Below are 27,956 nucleotides of genomic sequence, written 5' to 3'. Positions count from 1 at the left end.
CGTAGCACTGCCATGCCAAGGGCTGAGAAACCCTGCGCACGAAGCACCGCACGGCAAGCCAAGGGAGCAGAGCGCAGGCTGCTCTTGGTCCCCAGCAGGAACTGCAGGGTGCAGGTGAGAGCGCTGTGCTCCCTTCCCTCATGCACTGCTCGGCTCCTTCACGAGCACAGCGCGAAGGCAGCAGTGCTGAGCGCAGCCCATCGCCACAGCTGCAGCTCTGCAAACACACGGCCGAAGGCTGAGCGCGGATCGGCGGGATCAGCACGGCTCTATTGAGAACCATTTCCATTCCCACGCACACGCTGACCTTGGAGCACAGCTTTGACTTCGCTAACTACTCAAGCATTAACATTTCCTTTCCCTACAGGCCTGACTTCGAAACGTATTTGCATTTTTTGAAATATTGAAAAGCCTTAATGCCTAATTTTCACAACTGCTGAATTACCCGAGGCTCAAAGTCAAGGCACGACGCACTTCAAGAACTTTACGCGTTTCAAAAATCAGACCCTGGAGTTTGGATTTGTTTTAGGGCGGGCCAAAGGGAAACAGAAGCAGGGGAAGGGAGCCAGAAGACACGTCCTGTACAGCACATCTAGGCAGAAAATGCTATGGATAGCAGCACACAGCATTCTGCACCAAGCAGCCCCTAACTCACAGCTGCCTGCAGTGCCAGGCTACAAGAGAACAACGCAGGGTGCCCAGCATCTGAAGCGGTGCAAAGTTTGCTTGCTGTCTGCATTCCTGTTCCATTTCACTTCAGCAGGCACCTCTGTCAGCCGTTCACCATCAGGCATTTCTCAGCGAGACCCAGAGCAGCTCTGCTCCCACAGCTCGCCCCAGGTGAGGAGCAGGACACCAGCACCCCTTCAGGCTCATTGATTCAACTTCACGTTGAGAAATTGATCGACCTCCGAGTCACAGAAGGAAAGGTTATTGATCTTAGCTCTGCTAAGATTTATACCGATCCATTAAAGCAGCCCAAAAAATTAACGGTTAAGATTCATTATCATAATGGATCCAAGTCAGCACTACCTGTTCCCTATGAAATTAGATGTTACCAAAATACAGTAATCCACTTATCAGCAAGAAACACTGAAGTCAGAGTTCCAGCTAAAATACTGGAACTGCAGAATCTCAATTCTTGGAATAAAATCAATTAAATCTAATAGCAGTCATACAAAAGATTAGTTCCTTGTCACACAGAAACTCCCTTAAGAAACAAAGCCATAAGGACTATGCTTCCTGTTGCTTACGAAGCCAAGAATCCCAGTGATTTAAATCTCCAGATTTATTTCAGTAAAAAGTGCCCTATCATGCATCTTCCATAGCTGTAGGAATCCCTGCAGAAAACAGAGCAGTCATAGAGCTGTCTCCAGGCAAAAGCAAGCAGAGCTCACACATCTGCAGGATGCACCTAGCACGTCACATTGATTTTGTGCTTCTTTTAAGGAGATGAGATCAAAAGTGAACCAAATCAAACAGAAAAGAAGGTGAAAGCACAATATTCCATTACAACACCCCAAGCCAAACCTTCCTTTGGCCTGCCAAACTAGAGACAGTATTCATAAGTCTGCAGCATACCTTGCAGAACTGAAGCTCTTTACCAGCTCATCTAAGGCCCGGTTGTTTTTCAGGTCAGACTCTGAGACAGCCTGTTAGGGGAGAAGAAAAGAGAGGAAGAAAGCAAAACAAACAGTCAAATACCATGAAAACAGCAGGTATCCTGAAGGTGTCCACGTGTCCTGTAACTTCTGTGGACCTGTGCTTGAGCCACCAGCCCCCCAGACTGTAACGTGAATAAGAATGCATGGAGCATAAGCATTTTTTCCTTAAAAACATCTAAAATAAGAGCCTGAGGACTGTGAGTCTGCCAGGTGATCAGCAACATAGAAACTGCAGCAGAAAGGCAGAAGGAGCAAACCCAGTGCACCCCAATGCCAACGGTGCTCTACTGTAGCCACACTACAATCATTTTGGAAACCAAAACAAGGAGCCAATCAATGTGACAAGAACTTTAAGCAACAGGGAATGAAAAGAGATGAAGATGGAAAAACAAACTGGAATCATGAGACAGCTTCACACATTCAATTCATTCTTTTAAAGCAATTCCTGGTTTTTATCTCTCTGGCTGTTTCTCTTTGCCCTTCTTTCACCATAACTCAACTCCTACTGGTCTTGTTCATACCACTCGTGATGCTTTTTAAGAAGGCACCAGTGAGATGTACTCCCAGAAACATGCATCAAATAGTCTGTGCTTGTTTGAATGTTTGAAAACTGACAAAGTTACAGCTAGCTCTGCTTTTCAGTCTTGAAAAGTCTCATCTGGTGGATGCTTTACAAACACAGAAGAAAATGCCTTCTACCTTGCCGATGCTCACAAAGCACCACTGATTGGGCAGCCTAACATTTGTAAGGATTCAATACAACACACTGGCTTAAGACAGAAAGCTAGCCTAGGGCCACGGGTAAACTGCATGCTGTGTGCTTTGAGCAGAAAGGGCCTCGAGTCAGATGGCAATGGTCAGCCAGCTGCAGGGCAGGCAAAGCTGCAGAGTGCTTCTCACACGTGGGCTCACTCTGGCAGGACACATCTCCTCTCCCTGCCATGCAGCTCTTCCATCCCCAGAAGGCCACACAGCACAGCCCATGCACTGACCACTGTGTGATCTGTGGGTGCTTCTAAGCTGTGAAAGAATGGGAAGTGAGGCCTCCCAACCACAGAACACTGAAATGCTTCAACTTAGCACTCACATTTTGACTTATTTTAAACAAATCAGGAGGCAACGCTGAATGCTTCATGACAGATTTCGTACGCAGCTCAGAGCCAAAACTGAGCTTTCGTGCTCCATCTGCTTTTGCTGACTGAGAACTACCAGAGAAATTCACCTACTACAGAGATCAGAGCACCACACTTTGTCCAAACTGCTGCCTACGAAAGGGAAGGTGGTAGAACACACCCAGAATTGCAGCGCAGACAGCAGCGTGCTGAGATGGTGAAAAACAACACAGAGACAACCACTTACCACACAGCACGTTGGACACTGAGTTTTGTAGGACAAAAACTTGCGTATGCACAGGGAGCAATCTGGAAAAAGAAAAGATACGACTTTCAACAGGTCTCCTTCCACACGCAGTTCAACACACACTTGTTAGTATATTTTGATATACATATACATGTTTTCCTATCTACATATGTAAGCTATGCCACAACACACCAGTTGTGTTGAAACTATGCCATTTTTCCATAGAATTAAATACTTCTTTCCCCAGATTCTATGGCAAACAAAGCCAACACGTTTACTGAGAAGAACAGCTAAGAATGGTGAGAAACAGCACAGGAATGCTAAGTGAGAGGCAGCCTAAACGTTTCCTGGTAAAAGCAAGTCACATCGCCGCCAGGGGATCGATCCTTCGGCAGCCTCTATGGTGAAACACACCACAAGCTTCATTTTGTTGCAATAAATCCCTGCTATTACCCCACTGCCAGTGCTCATCCGTGAGCTTTTATAACCACTTCAAGGGACAAAAAGCACCGCTACTCTCCAGCAGACTTCTCTTACAGAATGCGACTGGAGAGTTTCAGCAGATGCTTTTATTATGTGAAGGAAACAGGAACGGCCCTTCTATTCTGTCTCTGAAGACACAACCAAAGCACTGCAGCCGTGATTGGCTCTTGCCAGGAGAGCTGCCCAGCACCACCCACTGCAACAGGGGAGGGGCGTTAAGGGGCAGTGGGCGCAAACATTACAGATGGCTGCAAGCCCCACAATGGGGCATTAAGAAAAAGAAATCAACAGAAAAAAGTTCTGCCAGCAAATGCAAAGGTAGATGCATCTCCTCTTCATCTATTTATAAACCATCATTAACAGGAGAGGATTTTTTGGTCCACTGGACTGAAGAAATGACACAGAGACAACCTAGTAGGAAACATTTCAGGACATCTTGATTTACAGAGGAAAACAGAGGCTTGCTGAGAAGTGCAGGGGAGGATCAGAGGAGAACCTGCCAAACAAGGCAGGCAGCCCCGTCGGAAGCCACAGGCATCAGAGCCAATCCACGGGCAGCTCCGACACGCCTGCTGCAAAGTGCGCCCACTGCAGGCACGGCCTTCTCAATGCCTACAGCTTTGCCAAGCTAAAGCAGATTTCACCACCGAGCTACAATGTCCCCTTCAGGTAAGTGCTACTGTTTCTGAACAAAACAATTGTAAGCCTTTATTTGAAGGCTTCCCTCTTCTCTGACTCCCCGGGAAGCACTTTGCTACCGCACCCCGCAGGCAGCAGCCCCACAGACAGCTGTACCTCAAACACTTCATGGGCTCAGCACTACAGATCGGGTTTTGTTCCACCCTCATGGCTGAATGAAGGACATTTAAGCGAAGGATTTCAGGACCAGGTGATCTCTAAGTGCACTGACCCCAGCAAGAGGTTTTCATATTGTCAGAGAAGTCAGTGTCCGCTTCACAGCTCTCACCCCAAACTGCTCCTCCACAGCCACACACAGGAAAACATCCCTGCTGCCCAAACCACTCAGGGAAGGGCTGCACATTTCGTAAGGAAGCTCAGAACCAGAGACCTCTGTGCATCATGGTGGTAAGTAACAAATGGCCAAACCACGACTGCCCTGTGAAACTCTGCGGGAGAGAAAAATCTCACGCAGACATTTCTTAATAATTTTGTCACCCACACGAAGGAGTTGAAGGTTCGGTCAGCCCTCGGGGCCGCCGCGTTTTGGCCTGCACTCCTTGTAACGACCGGGAGATGCGCCACGCAGGGTACGGAGTAGCGGGACGGGGCGGCAGCGACCGCAGAGGGCAGAACGGGCCGCACTTACAGTTATGGGAGCATTGCGGGATGATCACTGCGATGCTGAAGTAATCGAAGCAAATCCCACAGCGCAGCAGATCGTCCACGGCCTGCAACGAGAGCGGGCTGGGTGAGCGGCTGGGACACCGCTGTGCCCGGCGGACAGCACGGCACGGTATGATGCGGTATGGTGGTGCAGTACGGTAGCACGGTATGGTACGGGTACGGGTATGGCATGGCACGGCACGATAGCGCGGCACGAAACACAGACCCGGGCCTAGCCTCCATCCCTGCAGCGGCTCCGCAGCAGCCTCCACCTGAGGCCGGGGCCCGCGGGCCGCCGCCCCCCAACTCCCTCCGCCTCCCCGCCCAGCCCCACGCACCTTCAGCGGTGACAGGCTGGCCGGCCACGGCGGCTCGGGCAATGCCAGCGCCATGATCCCGCGCCCGATCCCCGCGGCGCGGCCCGAGCCGCTCCCGGTCCGAATCCCGCGCGCCGCCGCGCGCCACTTCCGGTCGCGGTGGCTGCCGGGAGCTGTAGTCCCGCGCGGCGTTGCCGAGACGCCCGGCTCTGCGCACGCGCGCGGCCCGCGGTGGCGGCGCGGTCCCGTAGCGGAGCTGCGCGCGTTCGCCTGCGCTGCCGCTGTTTGCCGGCGGTCGCGTCGCTGCGCAGCGCTCTTGGCACGCAGCGCGGTTCACCTTTGAATGCATCGGTCCGCGTGCCGGTAACGCCTGGCGCTGCATCCTTCCTTTCGCACGTCTCTGTCAACCGCTTCGGCTCTGTTGCTCCTTACGGTGGAAATCACCGTGCCGTTACCTGCAGCGCTCGCAGCCCGGCTGCCACGGAACCGACCCCATCTGTTCATAATAAACACCTGATAATGACAACACCTGAACTCATCAGCAGTTCATATTTCCTCCTTTCTGTTTGCAGTCTTGTTGGCAGCTCAGGTTTTCAAAGTCCCATTGCATGTCTCTGCCCTCTCTTATGCTTCAACTAAAATGTGGCATTTGTCACATTGCTAAGCAGTAGTGCTGAGCACGCGGGTGGTTCTGGCATCAGGAATCTGTTCGTAGTGTTTCCCTGCGCATCGGCCTTCCAGCACAACATTGTTTCCCGCTGCTCCACCAAAAGCCACCTGCAAGCTTCAAAGTAAAGCTGCACTGACAAAGCCGGGGTGGGCAGCGGCTGCAGGAGCTGCCGTGGCTCAGCTCCTCGTCCCTGAAGCACAGAAGCAGCACCCAGTAACAGCCCATGTGTTTGGCAGCATGTAATGCAGGACTGAGAGCATCTCTGGGCAGAGCTCCCTCTGTGCCAAACCACACCACCAGGCTGACAGCAAGGAGCCTCAGCTGAATGAGCACAACACAAACGGCTCCTGAAATGGAGGGGTTCCACAATCATGGGGACATGGCACTGTGGGATGTGGTCGGTGGGCACACTGGGATGGGGGGGCTGTGTGGGGATCCACCTCTGCTCACACCACAGCTCCGTGCTTCTCATGCAAAAGTGCCTCGAAAGTGCAGCGAAAACTCTCTTCCTTTAAGGGTTTGTTTGTCTTCTTCGGTGGTTTCAGGCCAGTGTAAATCAATGGAAAAAATGTCACAGCTCAGAAGAGCAGTCTGGAAACTTCCATCGCAGAGCTGTCAGAATGAGCATCTGGAGCAGCCAGAAATAATATTTAACTTTCTCTTGAACTGTCATGAGATGGGCGCAGTGAGCACAGCCAATCTGAGCATCTGATAACGCAGCGATGCTGATGGGTCGGGGCTAACTGAGGGCAGAGGTAAATGCTATGGGGCACCAGGGGGGAAGAATCTACAAATGGGAGAGTTTTCAGAAAGGGCTGGGTTGGCTCAGCCAGACATTGCCACGTTCACGCACTGCCTGCTTGGCTCCTTTCCCTTGGGAAAACATGGCAAACACTCCAACCCCCCGTGCTGCAGTACTTCCAGGAGATGGGTAACACCACGATCCCCAGCGCCTGCTGAAGGCCGTCTGCAGTGTCTCAATGGAGAGCGGCCTGCAGGGCTGCAGCAGTCATCTTTTTTAATTTCTCATTCTAACAAAGGTGGGGGGAGCTGATTTTCACAGCACAGGTGCAGAGCTCCTGCAGTGGAGCTGAGGGCAGGGCTGGGATCGGTCCCGGCAGGCACAGCGCCGTGCTGTGCGCTCACTGCCCCGTGCCCTTCGCTCCTGCTCCAGAGAGAGATGGAAAATCTTTCCCTCATTTGCTAAAGGCACTTCACTGATTTTAAATGTGGGGTGGGGAGAATTAATAATTATTTGTCTCATTCAATCCAGCCAGCAGGACCGAAAGCACTCACTGGGCTCTGTGCCGAAGCTCAGAGCATTAACCACTCCACGTTCTGCCACCGTTTCTTTCCTATTTCGCTCCTGCGTTCTCTTCATCCCGTACCACGAGCACCATACGGACAGGCTGCTGACGGACAGCGCGCACTCGGGACGATCGCCGCCTCCATCAGAGCCCCGCAGATGACGGACGCGACCCCCGCCCGCCCCTCCCGACGCGCCGCTCCGAGCTCCGCGGTGGCAGCGGGCGGCGCCCTCTGGCGGCCGCGGGGCTGCGCGCAGTTCCGGCTGCGCACGGATGGCTGGCGGAGTTCTGCTCGGCGCGGAAATTCGCAGCTGAAGTTGAGCTCAAAGCCCCGCGCAGCTGCACAGCCCCCACCCGGGACAGAACTGCGGGGCGAGCCCGGGACGCAGCGCAGAAGCTCCGCTCCGGTCCCGCACCAGCCCTCAGCCCGCTCTGCACTCCCGGTACCCGTTGGCAGAGCCGTGGATGTCCGCCCAACACCTCGAGCCCACGCAGCCCCCTTTCAGGGCTGCCTGCTGTACGCGCAGTCGGCTCTCAGGCAGGAGCCGGTCTGTCTCTGTGCTTCCCCACCAAAGCGGCTCTCCATTTCAAGATAATCTCATACTGATTCACGAACATTAACGAGCTAAACTGCTTAGAGTCGCTCAGAGTTCAGTGCTGGGGAAAGCGCGGTAGCAGCAACAGTTGTTGTCATGATCGCCCCAAACGCTCCCAGCACGGACCTGGTGAGCCGTCCATGCACGAGCCCTGCTTGCACGGTGGGGCCCAGCACCGCCCCTGTGCAGCTCCAGGCCCACGCAGTGCAGCCCCATCACCGCCGTGCCGGGGACACGGACCAAGCCATGGCTATTGGGCAGGCACAGGGCTTCTCCTCGCCCAGGAAGGGATGCTGCTCATCCCAGAACACCCTGCCCATGTGGCCACCCATAAGGACATCCCCTACACCCTGTGTGCCACTTTTAAACATTTGCATCTGCATCCCACCTAAACATCCCCTGCCTCCCCTTGTTTATGGACTTACTATCTTGTTCAGACAACTGTAGTGTTTGCATTGGCAGGACAGCATGTCTCACTAAGCTGAAGCTCAGAGCAGAACAGCACCAGCCCAGCATGAGTACCAGCATCCCTGCCCATCCCAGCAGCACCCACCTCCTCACCTGCACTCCAGAGCTTTGGTGCAGGGACCCTCCAGGCAAAGACTTCACACTTTGGGGAACATTCCCGCTGGGTTTGCAGAAATGCATTTTAAATGAAAAACAAGCAGCTCTGGAACACAGGGCACATCCCCGGCTGGTGTAGATCCATGCAAGTCCTCCCACATCCATAGAAATGTATGAATTTACACCTGCTGGAAGCTTTAGGTTTTTATTGGCCTACATCTCCTTTCCCCGCATCTTCCCCACTTGTCCACGGCTGAAAGCAAAGCATCCATCTGCACTCTCAGCAGCTGGGCTCCACACACCACAGGGCACAGCAGGCAGTGCCAGCAGTGCAGGCGCTCAGTGCTGGCTGCGAGGCGCTGCCAGGGCCGGGAGCGGGGCACAGAACCACAGGGGGTGAGGGATGGGATGCAGGACAGCCCCGCAGCTCCCCAGGCAGCAGCAGGGAGGCAAACACTGAAACCACAACGGGTGATTTTGAGAAAAGTTAAGCAGTTTTATTCAACAGGACGAGTCCACCTCCAAGCAGTGGCTCCATCTACACGGCATCATCAGCGCACAGGACAGAGGACCCAACCGCTCTAGCTGACGGCATCGCACCACACGTTACAGAGACAACACCCACGGGGAGGACGACGACCGCGACGAGGGGCAGCCCACAGCAGTTCCTGAGGTTTCCTGACAGAACCAAAGCCCAGCAGAGCACGCAGCCCAGCACCAGGAGCCCATCGGCCTCGGGACATCCCTTGCCACACTGTGAAAACACAGCGCCGCTCGTTAGGCGCACGGCGCAGCGCCGCAGGAAGGGCAGCGGGCACCGCAGCCGAAGGACGAGAGATGCGCCGCCGCCGCAGCGCCAGGGCCGGGCACGAGGGCCTCCCATAGCAACGCTCGCTCGGCCGCAGTCCCGGGACGGGCTCAGGGCTGGGGGCCGCAGGCGCCGGGGCGGCACCGGCTCTGCATGGCAGAGAAGCCCCCGGGGCGGCCCCACCTCCCGCGGGCCGTGGCCGGGGCTCAGCAGGAACGGCCCCGGGGCACCGGGCGCCTGCAGGCTGCAGCCAACCGCCCCGGGACTCGGTGAGCCTCCAGTCTTTGAGCCTTGGAAGAGATATCGAGGAGCAGGATAAAGTCACTCACAGAACATGAGCGGGTTCCAGTTATGATACTCCTACCGTGTGGTTACATTTTGTGCCGAGTTACAGAAAAATACATTTCCCCCCGCCCCCCCCCTAAATTTACAGCAGTTAAAACTACAATTGGAATATCGTATTAAAAAGGGGTTGCTTACTCTTCAACAAAACGTCTCGGCTTCCTTTCGTTAAAAAAACAAAAATGATAATTAGCAGTACTTCAAAAGCAACCGGCCACAGCACAACGTAACTGTACAAAGGAAATCGGGACGCAGCTCCAAGGACATCGATTCCAGGCCTTTGTTCTGGTGCTCAAAAAGGCACTTAACGTTAAGAAAATAACTGTATTAAAACCCACAATAAAACAAAAGAAAACAAAAGGAAATAATTTAATAGAAAAACACTGGCATTTGTACCGCATCTTCAAAAGAAGGTAGGAAAAAAACCAAACCCAACAAACACAGTTTGCTCCCAAGTCATCTCGGAAAGTATATTAAAAAATAAAGGAAATAAACAGAAGAGCCAAGTGAACGTTCTCCAGGAGCCGGATGGAAAACGCGGCCGGCAGCGGCTGCACAGCTCTGCGCACAGCGGCTCTGCTCCCCCTCGGCTGCGGATCAGCGCGGTGCCGGGATGCCGCAGAGCCGCGGCTCAGCCCGCTGTGGGAGGGGAGAAGCCAGGAGAGAAACAAACACCCATAGGAACTGACGGCGGGAGTTACAAATGTCACCGATGGGAATCGACAAGCACGTCAACACCATTTCCCCTTACAGCGTTATACCGAGGAACAACGACAGGACCACTACGTACAGTACTTTCCCCCACTATGTACACCGAAAGGTCAGGTTGCTGCTTTTATTTCTTTTTTTAACGTTACTTTTTATTTGTACATTGAGCTACCTACTAAGTGCAAAGATCCGGTGAGAGGCATTGGCTTTCATCTAATCTTACCCTATTTTTGTACAGCTTACACTTCAACAGTTACTTCCCAGCACCGAAGCAAATACAGCGACGAAGAGCAGAGCGGGCGCGCAGCCCCGCACAGCAGCGGCACCCGGAGCCGCCGCGCCGCTGCCCCGCCGCCCTGCCTGGGGGCCGGGGGGGGGGCGGGGGCTGCGGGCCGGCAGTCAGGCGCTGCTCGGGGAGCGACGGTGGGGATGGGGCTGCGTTACAGCGCGGGTCACAGCGCAGAAAGCTGCGCACGGAGGGAGACTGCAGGAGAAGCACAGAGCGTCTTGGATTCAGCGCTACACAGATGTGGCTATCGGACAAACCCCATGCAATCCCCAGCTCTTTCTGCATATCTTTTTTCTCTGGGTTAAACGTTCCGAGGAAAAACAAACTGTCGATTTCTTTGCATGAACTCAAACCGCTGCATTATACAGTACAGTACAGAAAGTGCAAAATGTCGCCCCATCAGATCGGCTACACGTCTGATATGGTCAAATATGGCTCATGCTTTGCATGCAAGACGCAATCTGAATCGAGACCCTCACGTACTGCTGTGCAACTGCCCAGGAGTCGCCGCCCCGGAGCCCCCTCACCTTCGGCCCCATTTGTTGAGATACTGACAGGTAAAACTAAAAAAAAAGTGTTACGGGGAAAGGGAAAGAAGAATCATCTCAGGCTGCGTAAGTTCTCTATTTATGCTTTACCACAGGTTTGGTGCCAGTTCTTATCCGCTGCTGATGCTGAGGCCCCAGCACAGGGCCTGCGCTGTACCTGGCTGCGCCAGCAGGGCCTGCCGAGCCCCTTCTGCTTCCCCAGCCGTGCAGGGTGCAGCCCAGCTCCCAGGAGCAGCCCGGCACCGCTCGGCACACAGCTGCTATGCAGGGCCACGCACACACACACAGAGCCTGGAAGAAATGACAGAACCAACCCAGCGTCTCCAGCGAGGACATTTCAGAGCCAGTTTCTGAGGTAAATCTACTTTTTAAAAAAGTCACCAAATTCTGTACACTTCTTAATATATACTTCAATGTGTAACGCGCATTCTCCAGTGATGACACGCAGATCTGCCATCCCCTCTGCCACACGGCCGTGAGCCCAGGCAGCGTCCCAGCGGTTCGGGGCCCACGCTGCACACCCACAGCTGCGTCACTCCATTGGCGCTGCCTGCAGGCTTCTCCCGAGCGCGGCACCGCGGCTACATGGTGCCCGACTTGTCCGCCGCGCCGCTGGGGAACAGCTTCTCGGTGGGGGTGATGGCGGGGCTGCCCACCCCCGAGCTGCTGCTGCTGCTGGAGCGGTGCTGCACCGCGGGGCGCGCCGGGCGCATGGGGGGGGGGCCGCAGCTGCGCCCCGGCCAGCCGGGCCGATAGCGCCGGTTTGAAGGTGGTCATCATCTCGGCGGTGGAGCTGCTGCTGCGCCGCATGGCGGCGTCGGGGTCCCGGATGAGGATGGTGTGCAGGGGACTGGCGGGCTCCGAGTTGGCGGCGCCCAGCGGGGGGTTCTTGAGGAGCTCCAGCGTGTCCAGCACCACGTCGGGAGCCTGCTTGGCCGTGTTCTGCCGCTCCAGCTCCCGCAGCTCGTTCAGGGCCGTGCTCATGGTCTTCTCGATGTCCTGCCAACCGCACCGGCACAAGGAGGTCAGAGCCGCGGCACCGCGCCCGGCCCCGGGTGCCCCGCCCTGTGTGCTGCAGGGGAGCTCCGGCCCTGGAGTCCCTCAGTGCAAAGCGGGAGCTTAGGGAGAAGACGAAGCCACGCTCTGGCAGCACAGAGGCGCCCGCTGGCTCGGATGTCAGTGGGGGTTTGGTCACGACTCTAAAAGCAATAAATCCCACGTGACACTGTGACACCAACCCCGGTACCTGCACCCTGCCCCCCCGGGACAGACACCCCCGCTCCCAAACCACAGCCCTGTACCCTCCAACAGGCGCACAGGATGCGGCCGAAAGGCGGTGATGTGCGGGGATGAGTGGCACGAGGGGCTCAGGGCTGGGGGAGGCAGCCCCAGGCACCCCCCACGGCACAGGGGCAGCAGGTCCCCACCTCCCACCCGCCAGAACCAGGGCCCCCCACAGCCAGCACTTCCCAGCTACCTGGCTCACGGCACCCCTGGGGCTGCCCAAGAAATCTGTCAGACAGGGAGCCCAAGCCAAGGGAAAATGTAAACTTAAAGCAAATTTGGTCAATTGCCTACAACTGGCTGCTGATCTTCACGCTCAGAGATGAAGAGGCCCTAATTTGGCTTCATTTCAGTCAGCCTTAAATGAATTAAGGCCACTTTAACTCAGAGGCCATCTGAAAAGCGATTCACAGCAATCGAATCCACCATTCCAGAAGTAACTCCGCTTAACTCTCCTCGCTACCCTCGTGTAGACAAGTCCTTATGTCTTCTCATGTATACAAAATACTTAGTAAGCCTTAGATCACGTTCAGCTGAAGGGAATTAATTATCAAGTTAGCTCCAATTAATTTTATTAAACTGAGCAGAAAATGAGTGGAAATAATTCTCCCACAGCTCAGCCTTAGGACTACCAATTTCAGTCCAACTTCACATAAATGCTTATTTTAATCAGTTGAGCAAGAATCCTTTCCAGAGTTTAAAAAAAAAAAAAGTGAAGGAAAGGAAAGGGGGCAGATCGCCTCCACCCCCAGCACTTCCTGCTCCTGTGGAGGCACCCCCTGCACTGACACTGGTTCACACATAAGCTCCCGATGAACAGAGAAGCGGGCAGAGTGCTGCAGAGCAAGCGCACAAGGAGCGTGATTGGTGGAAAAGCAGACAGGACAGCAAGAGTTCTTCCTTTCTGCCATTATTGTTACTTATCCCACTGAAAGCAGGTGGTTCTACGCAATAACCTGCCAAGCCCCACAGAAGATCCTTCCATGTGACAGGCAGCAGCGTCTCCAGCAGCCATTCTTCTCCCACCTCCATCGTGCCTGGCCAGGAGTGGCACACAGCACGTGGCCTGGAAGTGCTGGCACATGGGACTCTTCTGCATGGCCCCGGCCACACAGAGGCACAGGAATGCTGCAGCCTGCTCCATGGAAGTACCACACTCCAGTTGTTAATGGGTTAGTGGCGCCTGGCTGACAGCCCCCAGCTAGCAGCAAGGAGAGCAGACCACAGGCTGTGCTGACAGCAGAGTGCACTGATCAAGCAGCATGAAACTGCAGCGATGCTGTGGACCACGTGTATGGCTGGGGACATCCCACTGCGCTTAGACTAAGGATCTGAGGTCCTACACATAGCCAAAAAAACCTGAAATGCACTAAGCACCAACTGAATGCTGACTTACAGATGCTTTCTATGGAGTGCCCAATGCAGGTCACGCACGTCCTGCCCTGCGAGCGGACGGCAGCGCATTTCAGTGGTGCACTGAACACCTCTGCCTGCTGTAGCACAGAAGCAAGGAATGTAGAGCAGCTGTACCTCCTGTTAGACCAGCCACAGGGCTGGAGGAGCAGACAGCACGCTGCTGGCTGCTGGCTTCCATCTCTAAACCACTGCAGCTGCAACAGCTCCACCACCCTGAAGCGCTGTGAGATGAAAGGGGCTCTGCAGTGCTCAGCCCTGAATTTTACCTCTCGATCCGTGGGCACCAGGAGCCACTCACCACCCTCTTACCTCGGCAAGTGCTTCTGCTTCTAGAGATTTCTGATCTCCAAGACTACTGTGCCTGGTGGATCCACAGGTCGATCGCAGCGGGTGGCCGTCAGACAAGGCCTTCCTGTCTGGGAAATTGATGCTCCCTGCACTGCCGAATGTCGCCATCCTGCGCTTTTCAGGGCTCTCAATCCTGCCTCTGCTTAGAGGAATTTTGTGGGGGCTGCTAGGGCAGGCGGCCGCTCGAGGAGGAGTGTCTATGCCAGGACCCAGCCCCCGGGGTGGGCTGTGGGTGTCCCCCCCGCTTCGACGGCGAGGGATAGCTGCGCCGTCAGACCTCAATCTCACTCTGCAAAGAATTCATCACAAGAGCGGGTCACTGCGCGTCAGATACAGGCGTCCGCTCGCATGCTGCAAGGCAATCTCAGCTCTGGAAGCCAGACCAAATCAGACTCAACCCCTTCAGCTCCAGAAGACTAAAGCAAGAGGACAGACAGACGTTTTAGCCAGCGCTGAGAAAGGGACAGCATTACCATTTTAGTTGTTAAGATCGACATTGGCAATCCACGGGAACAGAACGTTCCCCTCTGCCCTGCCCTGCACACCGACTCTCCCTGCACGTGACAGTGACCACCTCTGTGTCTGCAGAAAAGGAGAGCTCCCTACCGGCCCATGACCCCGCCAAAGCCGTAGTCCACGAGGTGATCCGTCGGGGACTGGATGTCGTTCTTGGAGGAGGCCTTGTCATCCAGCAGCGGCCCGCTGCTTGCCTCGCTGTCCGCCTTCTGGCTCAGGCTGTCAGAGAAAGCATCGTCCCTGTGGAAACGAGACCCCATTCAGGCTGCCACTGTAATGAATGGTGTGGTACTTATAACAGGAGTGGCATCTACAAAGGACAGGCAGAGCGAGCAGCGTGCAACAGCAGCTGCACACACAGACAGAGACCAGTGCTGCATCTGCACCCTGCTTCCGAGAGTAGCCGGGACACACATGGTGTAGGCACACCAAGGACAGTATTTATTGCCTGGCTATGTCAGCTTGAACAAGAGACGATCTAAGCCAACACATGGAGAGGCATACCAGAACAGATCCAGATTTCTCAAGTCATTAAAAATCTGGGAAAACCAGACCTATTTAAGCAGCTAAAGATGGACCTCATGTAGGTGGGCGATTCTGACACCCCGGGTCAGCGCACAGTGCCTTTACTCACATGTCTTGCACCACAATGTATTGGTGGGGTATGAGGCCATCCACACCGTTGTGTCTCCCTTCCCACCAATCTTCTGATGCCCGATGGTACAGGAGGAGCGACGCCCCTTTCTTAAAGGACAGCTCTCGTGGAGACCGTCCAACATAGTCAAACTTTGCTATGGCTTCAATCTGCTCCACTTCTGCAAAGGAAGAGAAACACAGACAGAGAAGCTCAGTATGACAACCATGAGAGTGAAATAAGCCCCAGAATGAGGAAACCTCACCTGAGCAGCTTCTCATCCTGCTGCCCAAGCTTCCCAAGAGCATCTTACACTGAGCACAGACCATCTTATTTTTAGAGCAACCGATTCTTTTTGTCCTTTCAGCCATCCTAGAGTTTCTCAGAGGCTCACAATCTACAAAAAGCTGCAAACCAGATGGGGAGCAGCTGAAATTTCCCTGTGTACATATGGCATCTTTGTCTACACTCATATTTTCTTCCAATAAAGTGACTTCTTTGGTTACAGAACACCATTATCTTCCAGACTGAGATCTCACCAAGCTGTATCAGATACAACACCCAAAGCCCCTCCTCCTCCATTACATTCTCTTCAATTCCTTCCCTCACCCTGGAGACAGCTTGGCCTGAATTACTGGTGAATAACAAATGTCCCTTGGGGGGATCCCTACAGAAATGACAGTATCAGCTCTGAACTCATCTCTCTGCCCAGAAGGAGGTGCAAGATCAGCAGCCACCACTCGGCCAGCTCTGACTGCTATTGGAGCCACAACAAACAGCTAACATAACCCTGCAGGGATACCAAACGTTTTAAACCCCATGAGGACCAACAGCGTTGGAACAAGAGCAAAGCTGGACAAGGCAGATCAGCCCAGCTCCTTCAGATCTGCCACGTTCTCATGAGGACATGGAAACTCGCCCTGTTCCATGCGTGCTGTCACTAACCATGGGCTCTGCACTGAGGTGCGCCCTGCTGCTCTGCTCAGAGCAGGACCCACTGAAGGACGTGGGAGATGCTGAACACGAACCGCGTCCCCTTTCGACACGATGGTCATTTCCATGGACAGACTGTCCCTAGCTGAAAATATGGCTGCACCACTGTGAGCATGGCAGTGCCTGGGTCTGCCACCACGGGATCGATGCAGAATGCTCTCTGGAGGACATAGGGAGGAGGCTATCAGAAGGGCTTTCCAAACCAGATGCAATATTGAGTTTCCCAGCAGGAGGGGTGCATACGGTGAGGGGAAGAAGGAACGCATACGTTCACAAAATAAAGATGCTCTTCTCTACACTTGCACTACAGTTAATCACCCAGAAACTCCAACCATAGCTATTATTAATGTGGCCACCCGGGCAAAAAATTGGCTGAAAGGCAGCTTGCTCTCCTTCATCTTCTCACCCTGCTCCTGGCTGTTCATCACATGGCAACAGCAGAGGTACTTTGTGCAGGCACACCTCAGGCTGCACTCTGCCCAACCCAGCTGCCTGCTCCCCCCTGCAGGCAGACCCCACTGCAGCCGGCCAGCCAGGGAGCACCAGCTTTTGGCAGAACAGGAGGCACAGGGGCAAGGCACCAGCACTCAGCTACGCAGCACCTGCCGTGCAGCACCGTCCCGCAGTGGCACTGCTGCCGTGCGATGACATTTGCTGTTTCTCAGCAGCACCAGCTCGATTCCCAGCCTGCAGTGAAGTCGCAGGTGACTCATGGGCAGGGAAAGGCCATTGCCTTCTCTGGCTCTGGGCACCACAGCTTGTACGGAGCACACCTCATGCCCAGTTCTGCCTGCACCCTGGTCTTGCACTCGCCTTTGTGATCGATATGAAGTCCACAAAGACAACTCCTGTATTCTTCCCTGGAGTCAGACTGCAGTCCTTGCACATCCTACGAGGAAAACCTATAAGCAACATTAACTAACATGCACATACACTGCCAAACACACAGAAACATCTGCATGCCAGACAACAGCCCAGCCTGATGCGATGAGGGGCAAAGTGCACACTACTTTCCTATAGACACAGTCCTCCTAACACAGATCCAAGTTGCTGTAGCTCATGTGTGTGCTCACCATCATCACTGGTGTGTGGCTCCGTGCCATTGTCGTGGTCAACTTCATCAATGGTGCCTGGCTCACTGTGAGGGCTGTCACTGAAATAAACACATGGTGCTTTAAAAGAGAGAGCAAGATTCTGTTCCCAAGGCAAAAATAAGTTGAGGAGCCCCAGTGATACTCAAAGGCGTTCTGGTTTTCATTTTAAAATAAATATCTCAGTCCTACAACATCACAGCAAACCTTTGAACTGCTCTGAGTACGGCAGACACGTGCACCACCACAAAGTTCAAGCCCAGAACTTCATGTCCCATTGCTCATGAATGCCACTCATATTTGGCAAAATAAAAACAAGCAATAGCAAGTAAAATTCCCTATTCATTCACAGCGATCTTTTATCCCCAGCTCTTGCATACCTTATTTGTAACATCTGTCAAAAATAAAGGTAAAAGGGCACGCTGCATCTGCAGAGTCAAAGCCATCCAGCACTGTACTCAGCTGCCCTGGATATTACATCTGAACTTGGTCAAAGCTTTCTTCACAACTCATCCTCTCAGGAGTCTGATCCCCACAGCCCTTAACACTCAGGCAGCTGGAGTCAGTTCTGCTTATCATGAATCCTGCCAAAGGCCTCCCTTTTGCCACAGATTCACTCCTAATTTGCAGCACAAGAAGATAAACCCAATGAGGGGATCCGGTTTTGCTGGGTTTTGAATGCAATGAAGTTCTGCCCCTGCTCCTTACCAGTATTCCTCCCCTCCAGTCATGCACTTCTCATAGACAGGTCCTTCCAGCTCTCTGTGGCTGGGGAAGATGCCCTCGTGGTTGACGATGATGGTTTTGATGACCTCATTGACATGGGCTTGACAGGACACCGGATCCTGCCCGTCTGGAATGTGCATCAGAGTGGGCCCAAAGCAGATGGCCAGGTTGTAGGGATCCATCATGTTCTCATCGCTGTACTGTGACAAGCTGCAAGCACACGCATTAGGAGGTGTGGCGTCCTCTGTCCCTGTTAGCTCAGAAAGATGTCCCACCAAAGCCCCCCCAGCACCCAAAGCCATCTTCCCCAAACACACGGCCAGGCCACGCCAAGGAAGTGGCAAAATACAGCTCTGTGGCAATACCAACGTAATTCACAGAAAAGAAGACAGAGAGCCACTGAAATAAAGGCAGATAATGAGCAATTTAGGAAAGAAAGAAAGACTCACTGATTGAGGAAAGCAAATAGATATCTCATGACAACAATGACAGCCCGGGGCAGAGTGACGATGATTTGCTGGATCTGGTGCACCCTCTCGGTGGGATTCTCAGTTTCTGGAACACATGGAATAAGAAGTACATCTTTAAAACTCAGGACTAGAGCGCATGGCACTAAAGGGACTTGCTCCAGATTTAGTAGCCAACTACACAAGGAAAACAACAGCACAAATCCTGATTCAATCCACTGGTTTACACTGTGGAGTCGGCAGAGAATCAGCACAGTGCTCTTGCACAGGTCAATTCCTACGTACAGCCAAGATTAAGTGTAAAAGCAAACAAAGGCATTTCCATGGTTCCATTTTTAAAATGCCTGTTAATGCATTATTTAGTTACTTATTCAGCAGTTCCTCTGTTTCTCAAAAGCTTCAGCCAATCTGGCACTGGAAAGCAGCATGCCGTTTGGCGTTCTAGTGCAGATTTTAAGATAAGGTTTTTATTAGCTTTGCTCTTTCATGGGTATAAATATCAGGTCTTCCTCAGCCCTTCTGCTTAAGTTTCCCACTGGTTTTAAAGAGAATTTAATCTGAGTTGGCACTTGAAGATTCGCTTCTGCCCTTTGGCAAAGAGCACCAAAGCCTGGGGTCAGGCAGCCCTCGAGGCATGGAACAAACCACATGAGTGGAGGGCTCCTTCCCCGTGCCGGCTCAAACTCTGACATTTGCTAATCAGAATGAACTTCCCTGGCCCACTGCCAGGCTGCCATTCGTTCAAAAATTCAGAACCAATTTTGGCTTCAATCCCAAACCAGAAATCTTTATAATATTTTGTTTCAGAACTTTTTTCCTTCTGAGGAATGAATTCATCACACTACAGCTTACCGGTTCTTCATTTCTTCCCTTTGTGTTTATTTAAGAATACATTAAAAATAAAAACATCAAACAAACACGGGATAAAGCAATACAACAACAGGCATCTGTTCTGAAACCCAGAGGAACAAGCTGCCTTGAAATTCTTGCCTTTCTACGTACCAAAACGTTTCAAACTGGCTGCAATTCAGAGGATTAACGGAGTAACCAATTGCTCTATAACACACGCATACCCCAGAATGAACCTCTGCTAGCAAAGAGCCTTTCCTACCCATCTGCTTCCCACGGGACGTCTCCACGTAAACTCTTAGTTCCCCACAAAGCAAAAGGAGAAAGCAGCCCTGCCTTTATCATCACCCCATCGCGCCGGCAGGGAACCACGCAGCTCCCAGGGGCAGAACCCAGGAAGTTAACCCATTATGTTTGCAACAGGAAGCTCCCAAAAGCTTACCAAATGGTGCAAACCAGCATTAACTAGGGCTGGCTGCACAGCACCAGGCACACTTCCCACAGCTCTGCTCCTACAGAGCCCAGGGGTGGCTGCATCTGCTCATGGCCAGACGAGCTCCCTGCCTGGGGCAGAAACAGCTTCCTTTGCTTGCAGAGTTACAGGTGTGTTGCACTGTTTTACACATCAAAAGGGAAAGGCAACAGCAAATTTCAAACAGCTACTCTACAAAACAACTGCTCCTGAGAAATAAGAATACATTCCTCTTCTGGAACAAACCCATCCCTGAGCCCTTCCCCTCCAGGTATCATCTGTCTGTCTTGACATTGCTAAATCTCCAGCAGCTATGCACATCGACATTGCCAGGCAGGAAGGAGCCCTGAGCAGTGACAGCTGAGCAAGGGCACAGCCCTTCAGCCCCAGAGCACCTGCAAGCCAACAGGCAAACCACACAGCCCAACACTGCTCCCATCAAACAAAGCTGTCCTGTAGCCACAGTGCACAACATTCTTCTACTGTCTCTGATGCACTGAATTTGTTCTGCCTTCTTTTGCCCAACGGGAGCGATTTCCATGACTTGCCAATAAACAAATGCTAAACAAAATCACTACCAGGTACTGTGAGAAATAAGGCTCAGCTGGGAGATCCGATTCTTCAGTTGCACGGGAACAAGTTGAGTTGAGAGAAGTCAGGACAGAACATAGGGGTGACCAGGCTTCTCCCCTGAAACCAACCCCAACAGTTGGTTCACATCATTTCATGATGAAGCTCAGCTTCTACCTCTGCTCACATCCCAGTGAAGTTTGTTTTTCTTTGAGGCACACAAACAAGCAGCAAATACTTCGAGAACCCCTGACTCTGTGAGGCTGCAACCACCTTTGCTGACTTCATGGATCAGAGAAGTTTCCTGAGTAGCTATGAAGTACTGACCTCTGCTTTGCTTAGCAGACAATGCTGCAAACTCTCAGTCCCAGCTGCACGGCATGCAACAGCTCAAGAACAGCTATGATCTGTGTAGACAGACTGTGCAGGAAGACACTGCCTGCTGTGTTCAAGCGACCAAAGAGCCCTCATGCAACAAGCAACGTGTATACAGCCCACTAGCCTAAGCCTGAAGTTGATTCTTTGGATTTTAGAGGAGCCATAGCAAGATGTTACACCTCTGCCTTACCTCCAGCACTGACAGCGCGCATCCTCAATGTCTTTTCCTCACAAGTTCCATTGCAGACCTACAGCCCTTCTGACAGTATATGCTGCAAAGCACAGGTGTATATGCCCTGTTTATTGCTTTACTTGTCCCACCCTGTTCTCCAAGAAGACGTCATACATACTTACTTATAGTAGATACCAAATCTTGAAACCTTTCCTTAGGAAAGAGGGGGTTTTCCAGTCCTCGAAAATACAGCTTCAAGACTCCAGCCACTGAGTTAATGTCACGTTCATTCTGATCATCAGCAAGGGGATCTTCACCTGCCCAGGGAAGAGTTTCTACTTGTAGCATTACAGTCAGATTGGACCAACACCACAAGCTTTTTTCCCCTCACTTGGTAAAAACCTTCCCACAGTTCAGACAACCCTCCCGTGTGGAATGGCAATCGTGTGTTTTCTCAGCAAAAGAGCTTAACGAGGCGCTCTGTAACACTGCGTCACACTCAGGCTTGCTGCAGCCTTACCTACAAAAGGCCACAGTATGTAGTTTACTGTTGACATCTCAAAACTTTCCTGAAGAGGAGGATGTTATTAACTGATTCTACTGCATCATTTTCAGTCCAGTGCATTTTTTGCATTTAAGGCAACAGCTTGGAGAGCTGAGCAGATCTGAGCTATAGTAGGTGATGGCATGAGAAGACAGGCTTGCGTGCAGTATGCAGTTAGACCACTGGAACAGACCAAACTGCTCTGGATAGCGCTGTCACTCCCATATTGTCCTGGAAACTGACCAAAGCTCCATGAAAATGGATTCTCAACAAATCATTTTATGGCTTCAGCAGCAAATGATGTGGAGAGGATCTCTGCAGCTCTCCCCACCGCAGCTATTCTCCCGCTGGGTGACTGCCACTGCAGAGATACAAAACTAGGACAGCCAGAAGGAGACAGCCTCCTAGCTTCTCTCACAGGGAGGCTTTTATTTACATAAGGCCTGGTGCCCCAACATCCCCCAAGGCGCCACAACTGTCCCAGAGCACAGGCAGGAGGAGCCTGGCCAACCACATGCTTTGCCAACACACCTCGTTCAAAGGAATTCTTGATGTCGTTGACTTCTACCTGTGAGCCAGGAACTCGAAAAATGCCCTGCTGCTGAAGGCCTGGAAAAGAACAATTATTTTTGGAAAAGATTTGCATAACTGTTGTCCAATACTTTCTGGTGAAGAAGAGCAGAAACCAGCAGTCAATGCACCCACAGAGAAAGGCTCAGAGAGCGAGCAGCAGACAGCCTAGCATGAGCCAGCCCTGCTCCTACTCTCCAGCACAGCTCCCAGATTAAAGTGCTGGAAGAGCTGCTCCTGGCCCAGGGCCTGAGCAAGCAATTTAACATGGATGAGTGCTAACAAGACCTAAATATTTGTCAGTCATCCAACATTACATCACAGTCGATGCCACTGTAATTATAACCTGAGGCAATACAGCAAGGTCTGAGGGCATCTCTGCTGCATTTCTCTGCTAGCTGCAAATAACTCATTACCTCTGCAGAAAGTTTCACCTTCAGTATTGCTGAATTAACTTACCATACAAATTGATGTAACGAATGCAGCTTTCTACTACAAGTGGAATGGCCTGTCCGGAATCCTTCATGAAAGAAAAAGAAAAAAAAAAGGCAAAAATGTACTGGCTGACTGATAATAAAGCTTGGGAAAAATGCACTAAAGGCTGCAAAAACAGATTTGAGAAACAGTGCCATTGAGTTTAGTAAGAGGACAGGCAAGAAAAGGAGGTGTTACACACATCAAGCCATCTAGCAGTGCTGAATACACTGTGTGCACTCGATTACTCACAAAAAGCTTTCACTGAAGTGTGTGACAAAGACTTGCTCACTATCTGGTTGAGATAGCGGGCTGATGCAACTGGATCACAGTTACTCCATTTCACAGGTGTAATGCTGAACCAAAATAAATCTTGTGCTGTACCTGACTGATGAAATAAGCTTCCAGTAACAGAGCTTACAACAATATTTCCACCTAAAGAAAGAGCCATTATCAGCAGATGCTTAAGAAAAAAAAGAAAGAAAAAGAAAAAAACCCCATTACTGTCTGTGAAATACTGCCTGCGTCTGAGCCTATGGCGGGTTCTGGCTTTTCCTTCACAGCCGCCCCTTGGGGCAGGAGCTCAGAGGAACATGAGCAGTGCCTGCTGTCACAAGGGGAGCTCATGTTCCTCAGGGCTTTGTTTGGCTCTTTTTATCCCAGTACAGTTGCATCTCCCTGGTCAATTTACTCCGTCTCACAGACGGGCCTGCAGTAAATACCTGATTTCTTGTTCGCGCATTCCTCCTTCCTCTGAGAACACAAAAAAGCAGCAGAGCAGGAAAAAAAGAAGAGATTAAGCAAAGATGAGTTCAGTTAGAGGTAAGCATCTCCTTGGAGGCCATGAACGCTCAAATGCAATGGCAGCTTAGCAAGGTCCGAGCCCAGCCCTGTGGCACCCGCCCACCCTCCCCAGCCCGTGCCAGCACTGAGCCTGGCGGCCGGAGCAGCCCCAGCAGCACCCACAGGCAGCACCCTGCTGCAGCCAGCAGTGCTGTGGTGCTCAGCAGGAATGGCTCTGACAGCACCTTTTTTAAAAATCAGCCTAAATACAAAACCCCGGACAGCTGGACAGCAGGATGTGCGCTGTGGGCAAGGCCAGCCTCTGCCCAAACCAACACCGCTCCTCTCTTGGCTGCCAGCAGTCACGCTGAGATGCACCAATCGAGCCGCTCAGCGTTTTTCTTTTCCTAAAGGGTCACAGTGGCATATCTACCCCCCAGTGCAAGGTATTTCATCTTAAGGTTGCGGTCCCCACAACTGGGAGACACATGGGAGCTTGTAAGTCTGTTTGCTGCTTCCGCCCTAGGGCAAGAACACCAAATATGGAGGAAAATGGAGAAAATAAGGGAGTACATCATTAAGGCTTCTAATCAGCACATTCCAGCGAAATCCACCTTGAAAATCGTGCGTACTCCTCAGCAGTTTCCCCACCTCAAATCTATTATGTCGTATGAAGAAAAAAACCCCTAACCCCGCCGTGCTCCACGGGGCCCAGCAGAGCCAGGCTGCCCTGCCCTCCTCGCTCCACAGCAGGGAGCCGCGGCTGGAGGCAGGAGCTCAGCACGGTGCTGCGGCCCAGCGCTGCACGGCCTCCTGCGCTGCGTGTGGGGCGCCGTGATGGGCTGCGCTGCGGGTGGAGCCGCACCGATGGGCTGCCGGCCGCTCGGCTGGGTGCAGGGCAGGAAAGCAGTGGGCAGATAGGACAGGAAAGCCGCCATTACATTCACAGCGTTCATCAGCTCTTACTGACAGCCAGCGAGTACCTTAATGAACGTTTCCATATTGCCGTTAAAGAGTTTATGATTATAGACTGAGAGAGGCCTAGGTCTCCTCATTTTCTGTGGCTTAGGGGGAAGACATGGGGGCCTGGGAGAAAACGGAACAAAAGAAATCAACAAAACACCAACATAAATGCAACGACCGGGTGAGATCTCAAAGGTTATGACTGAGAACAGCAGCTCAACCCAACAGAAACCCCACGGCGAGGGCTGACACGTGGGCTGAGCGCTGCGCACACCGACCGGCCGTGCAGCGGCTGTGCTAACCGGCGGTTCTGATGGGTGTCTCAAAGACTCCTGGTTGATACCTCAAAGAACAAATCGTCCCCAGACAGCGGCAAAGCAGTACAGACACCGGCAACCACAACCCCAATGGATGATGGCAGCAATTTCCTTCGCGCAGGATTTCCTTCATTCAAGCAAGAAAACAACAAAGCTGCTGAGCACAGCTCAGCACAGCTGCCTTTACACACAACCCGCAGACAGTTCTCCCTCTCTGAGGTGTGAGCAAGTGCAACCGCTGCCCAGTGTTTGCTCTGCTACCAAGGATAACATTTTGATGTAAAATGAAGGATTTTAACACCAGCCTCCTACTTCTACCGCTTCAGCACTCTGCCAGCATGAAAAAGCACCAAGAGCTGCTGAAGCATTCAACCAATCCCCTGGTACACCCCAAACACACGGCAGCTAGCCTTTGGAGAACACCAAAGCAATCCTGTTACTGAGAAATGCACCCTGTTCTGCTCACGCTCTGCCTAAGGGGACAGTGGGAACCTCCCTCTGCAGCTACTTTCTCTCTGGGAAAGGCTCACAGGGATGCAGATGGTTGTTGGTCTTTCTGGCAGGAAGAAGTTGCCAGGAACTCAAGATCCAAAGAAACAAGCGAGCCCTGTCAAAACACAGCACTGAGCAAAGTCTCCCTCAGCACCACCAAACAACACAGCGTGGCACTGCACCATGAAGCACTCTGACCTAGCCTGTGTCACCCAGGGACGAGTGGGCCTCACCAGCCTGGCAAACAGATCCTGAGGACTCCACTGACTTCAGCAAGGGTTACAGACACACGTTACTCTTGGAACACAGCCATGGAAAACACATGACTTATTTTAGCGTCGTGATCAGGGATCTGCTTCTGTTAATGGTGTTTGCATTCTGATTTCTCTTTCTGATAACGAAGGACATTAAGACACAAGCACCCACATATAGGAGAGAGAAAAATAGCATAAATTCTCTGAGTGATTCTTGGATCCACCCTCCTGCCCAGCCTACAGTGACCACTGGAGCAGAAATGATCACTGCAGAGCGGAGTGCCCCTGACCCTCAGCTGACAGCCCAGGGCTGCTTGCTGAGGTGCCATCTCCTCTTGCAGTGGGCAGTCCTCCTCCTCCAGCTGTGTCTGCAGGAAGGTTGCTCTGCCTGAACTGACAAGAAGGAGATTGTCTCTTGTTTGTTTTCCTTTGTGTAGTAAAAGCAAAGGCTGAAACAAAAGCAAACAGAAGCAGCAGGGAGTTGTGCCACCATTCTGCTATTTACTCCTTTGATTGTTTTGGCCTCCATCATCACCAGTCCATGGGCACCCACTCCTGAGAAACAAAGTAATCGAGAGCAAACTATTTCAGGTTTGGCCTGGTTTCATCAGCCAGTTCAGCAGAAAGCCCAGCTTGGGGCTCCCAAAGGACCAGAGCTCAGCTCACAGGAGCGTGTAAGCCAATGCCAGGGACTTGAGATGAGAGCCCTGCAGGGCAGCTCTGCTGGGAAAGGCAGTGACAGAGGAGCAGCAGCTTGGTATCCACTGCTCTGCAGGGACCCTCCATAAGCCAAGTGCCCTAGGGCACCCAGCACTGCAGTGGGCTGAAGGGCCAAGGGCAGCTCCAGGAACAAAAGGCTGCAGTGATACCTGACGATGTCTGGATTTCTTAGCCTGCGTCCCTGCTCTCTTCCCCACTCCAGGCTCACAAGTTTCTTCTTTGTCTTGATGGCACCTTGTACTGGAAGTCCAGCACTGATCCTTCTTGGCCTGGCACAGCACTGCACTGCAGCCCATCTCCACCAGCAGGCAGCAGACCAAGGCACCCTGCTCACCCCGCTCTCTGTCAGGAAACCTCCTTCCTGCCTGCCTGGGCAGCCCTGCCTTTACCATCTGCTTCAGCATTTCAAACATGGAATGCATGCAGCTTTTTTGCTGGTACTGCAAATTGAATTAAACATTGAAATGGGATCGTAAAAAGATGATGCACAGAGAGGTACTTCACATTCTGGGGAGCCATCAGCAGGCTTTGCTGGCCCATGTCTTACTGTTGTGAAAGCAGCACACTCAGAGCAAGCCACCAGAGCTCTGTAGAGATGCTTTACTGACTGGATACAGATCAAAGTCTTCTTCCTTTACATTCACCCCTAGCACTATCTCCTGCCGTAGCTGGATGAAAGCATTGGAAGACACTCTGTGTTACTTCGCCTAGGAGCAAGAGGCAGGAGAGGCTTTCAGAGGATGCAAAGCCTTTAAACAAACAGGGATGGTAAGCAGCAGGTGGACATGTTCACGTTGCGCTGCCTGAACACAAGCCAGGCTGTGCCTATCAGGCACTGCAATGCACCGTGCTGACATGGCACTTCCAGGCAGTCAGCTAGAAATTACACTGCAACGCCAAGGCCCTGCTTGTTCTCAGCCCAACTACTCCACTGGAGGCAGTGCAGTGGGGAAGCATGTCAGCAAAGTGGAGAGCGGGGTCTGCCTGCCCTCCAGCCCCACCAAGCTGCATCAGCAGCAAAGAAAGCCACCCTCACCACGGCCAGTACAAGCCAAAGGTTATTCCCAAATACAGATGAAATAAAAGAAACTTCTCACCTGGTTGTTCCACATTCAGCTCTTTCACCTATGAAGGAAAATAAATTCCCATCAACTCTTCATATCACTAGAAAATTGACCCAAAACACAGCTGCACAAGCACTCATGCCCCCATTCTGGCTCTGTAAGTCCCGAGTTAATTGCTTGTGGCAAAGAGGCTGACTGTGCCTGAAAGCCCTGCAGGCTGCAGAAGATGTCAAGCTGATTGCTATGCAAACCCCTTCCATATGAGGCATTAGAAGTCCAGGGCTCAGTCACAAGGGAGGGAAAGCATCTTCTGTTCCCACTGACATTAAAGGTTTATTTGCAATACGAAGTCCATCTTGGAAAAAAATAACCAGATGCACTGCAGGTCCTCTGCAGTAAGTGCTCATTTACACTAGCTGGGTATTGGCCAAATTCAAATAGGAAAAGGAGAGGCTGATAAGGGCTGAAGCCCCTGGGGAGGCTGCTGAGATTATCCAACTGCCTCATGGAGGACCACTAATAGCATCTAAATACAGTGGTGTAATTCTGCTCCCTGGCTCTTCCTATGAGATAACAGCCCATCTAATCATCATCAAGCAGACTATTCTGGCTGTCAATATTCTCATTCCCTTCGTGTATTTTTAGCGCTTGGATTTCACATAAACAGCAGTATATTACCAGTGATAAGATCTGCTCATTTTTTGAAGTGCTTGTCAATCCACTGAAAAAAATACATCCATTTCACATGCTGTTTGTGCTTTTCTCCAAAGGAAGCCGATTTAGCCTTCCTTTTTTCTAAGGCACATAAAAGGAAGCATTTGGCTACACGTGCCTCCTTCCTGCTCTCCCTTGGCACCTGC

At 52.2% G+C, this 27,956-nt stretch overlaps 2 protein-coding genes across 7 annotated transcripts in view; both read right to left on the bottom strand.

Moving 5' to 3' along the window:
• Positions 1–5,267, bottom strand: part of RAD18 (RAD18 E3 ubiquitin protein ligase) — a 35,566-nt gene extending 30,299 nt beyond the window's left edge. For all 4 annotated transcript variants that reach the window (XR_006169718.1, XR_006169719.1, XM_042823625.1 and 1 more), the window contains exons 1-4: positions 5,189–5,267; positions 4,834–4,915; positions 3,024–3,085; positions 1,582–1,652 (exon numbers count right to left, since the gene is read on the bottom strand). Coding sequence is in view for 2 of the 4 variants with exons in the window: in XM_042823625.1 (XP_042679559.1) it covers positions 1,582–1,652; positions 3,024–3,085; positions 4,834–4,915; positions 5,189–5,242 (269 nt within the window). In the remaining 2 variants the exon portion in view is untranslated. The remainder of the gene's footprint in view (positions 1–1,581; positions 1,653–3,023; positions 3,086–4,833; positions 4,916–5,188) is intronic.
• A 6,611-nt stretch (positions 5,268–11,878) lies between these two features.
• SRGAP3 (SLIT-ROBO Rho GTPase activating protein 3) overlaps positions 11,879–27,956 on the bottom strand; it is a 38,772-nt gene continuing 22,694 nt past the window's right edge. Inside the window, exons 9-19 of one of the 3 annotated variants that reach the window (XM_042823451.1) lie at positions 27,130–27,157; positions 24,270–24,372; positions 22,489–22,549; positions 21,991–22,068; positions 21,098–21,232; positions 18,457–18,562; positions 17,990–18,217; positions 17,264–17,343; positions 15,198–15,378; positions 14,654–14,803; positions 11,879–11,998 (exon numbers count right to left, since the gene is read on the bottom strand). In XM_042823451.1, the coding sequence (XP_042679385.1) occupies positions 11,980–11,998; positions 14,654–14,803; positions 15,198–15,378; positions 17,264–17,343; positions 17,990–18,217; positions 18,457–18,562; positions 21,098–21,232; positions 21,991–22,068; positions 22,489–22,549; positions 24,270–24,372; positions 27,130–27,157 (1,169 nt within the window). In that variant the 3' untranslated portion in view covers positions 11,879–11,979. Of the gene's footprint in view, positions 11,999–12,434; positions 14,337–14,653; positions 14,804–15,197; positions 15,379–17,263; positions 17,344–17,989; positions 18,218–18,456; positions 21,016–21,097; positions 21,233–21,990; positions 22,069–22,488; positions 22,550–24,269; positions 24,373–27,129; positions 27,158–27,956 lie in introns of those variants that run through there. The other 2 variants (XM_042823450.1, XM_042823452.1) reach the window with 2 other exon arrangements.

Source organism: Centrocercus urophasianus, unplaced genomic scaffold (assembly GCF_019232065.1).
Source record: "Centrocercus urophasianus isolate 14NV4802_14NV808 unplaced genomic scaffold, USGS_Curo_1.0 seq_22, whole genome shotgun sequence".
Taxonomy (NCBI): Eukaryota; Metazoa; Chordata; class Aves; order Galliformes; family Phasianidae; genus Centrocercus; species Centrocercus urophasianus.
This window is presented reverse-complemented; position numbering and strand designations above follow the sequence as displayed.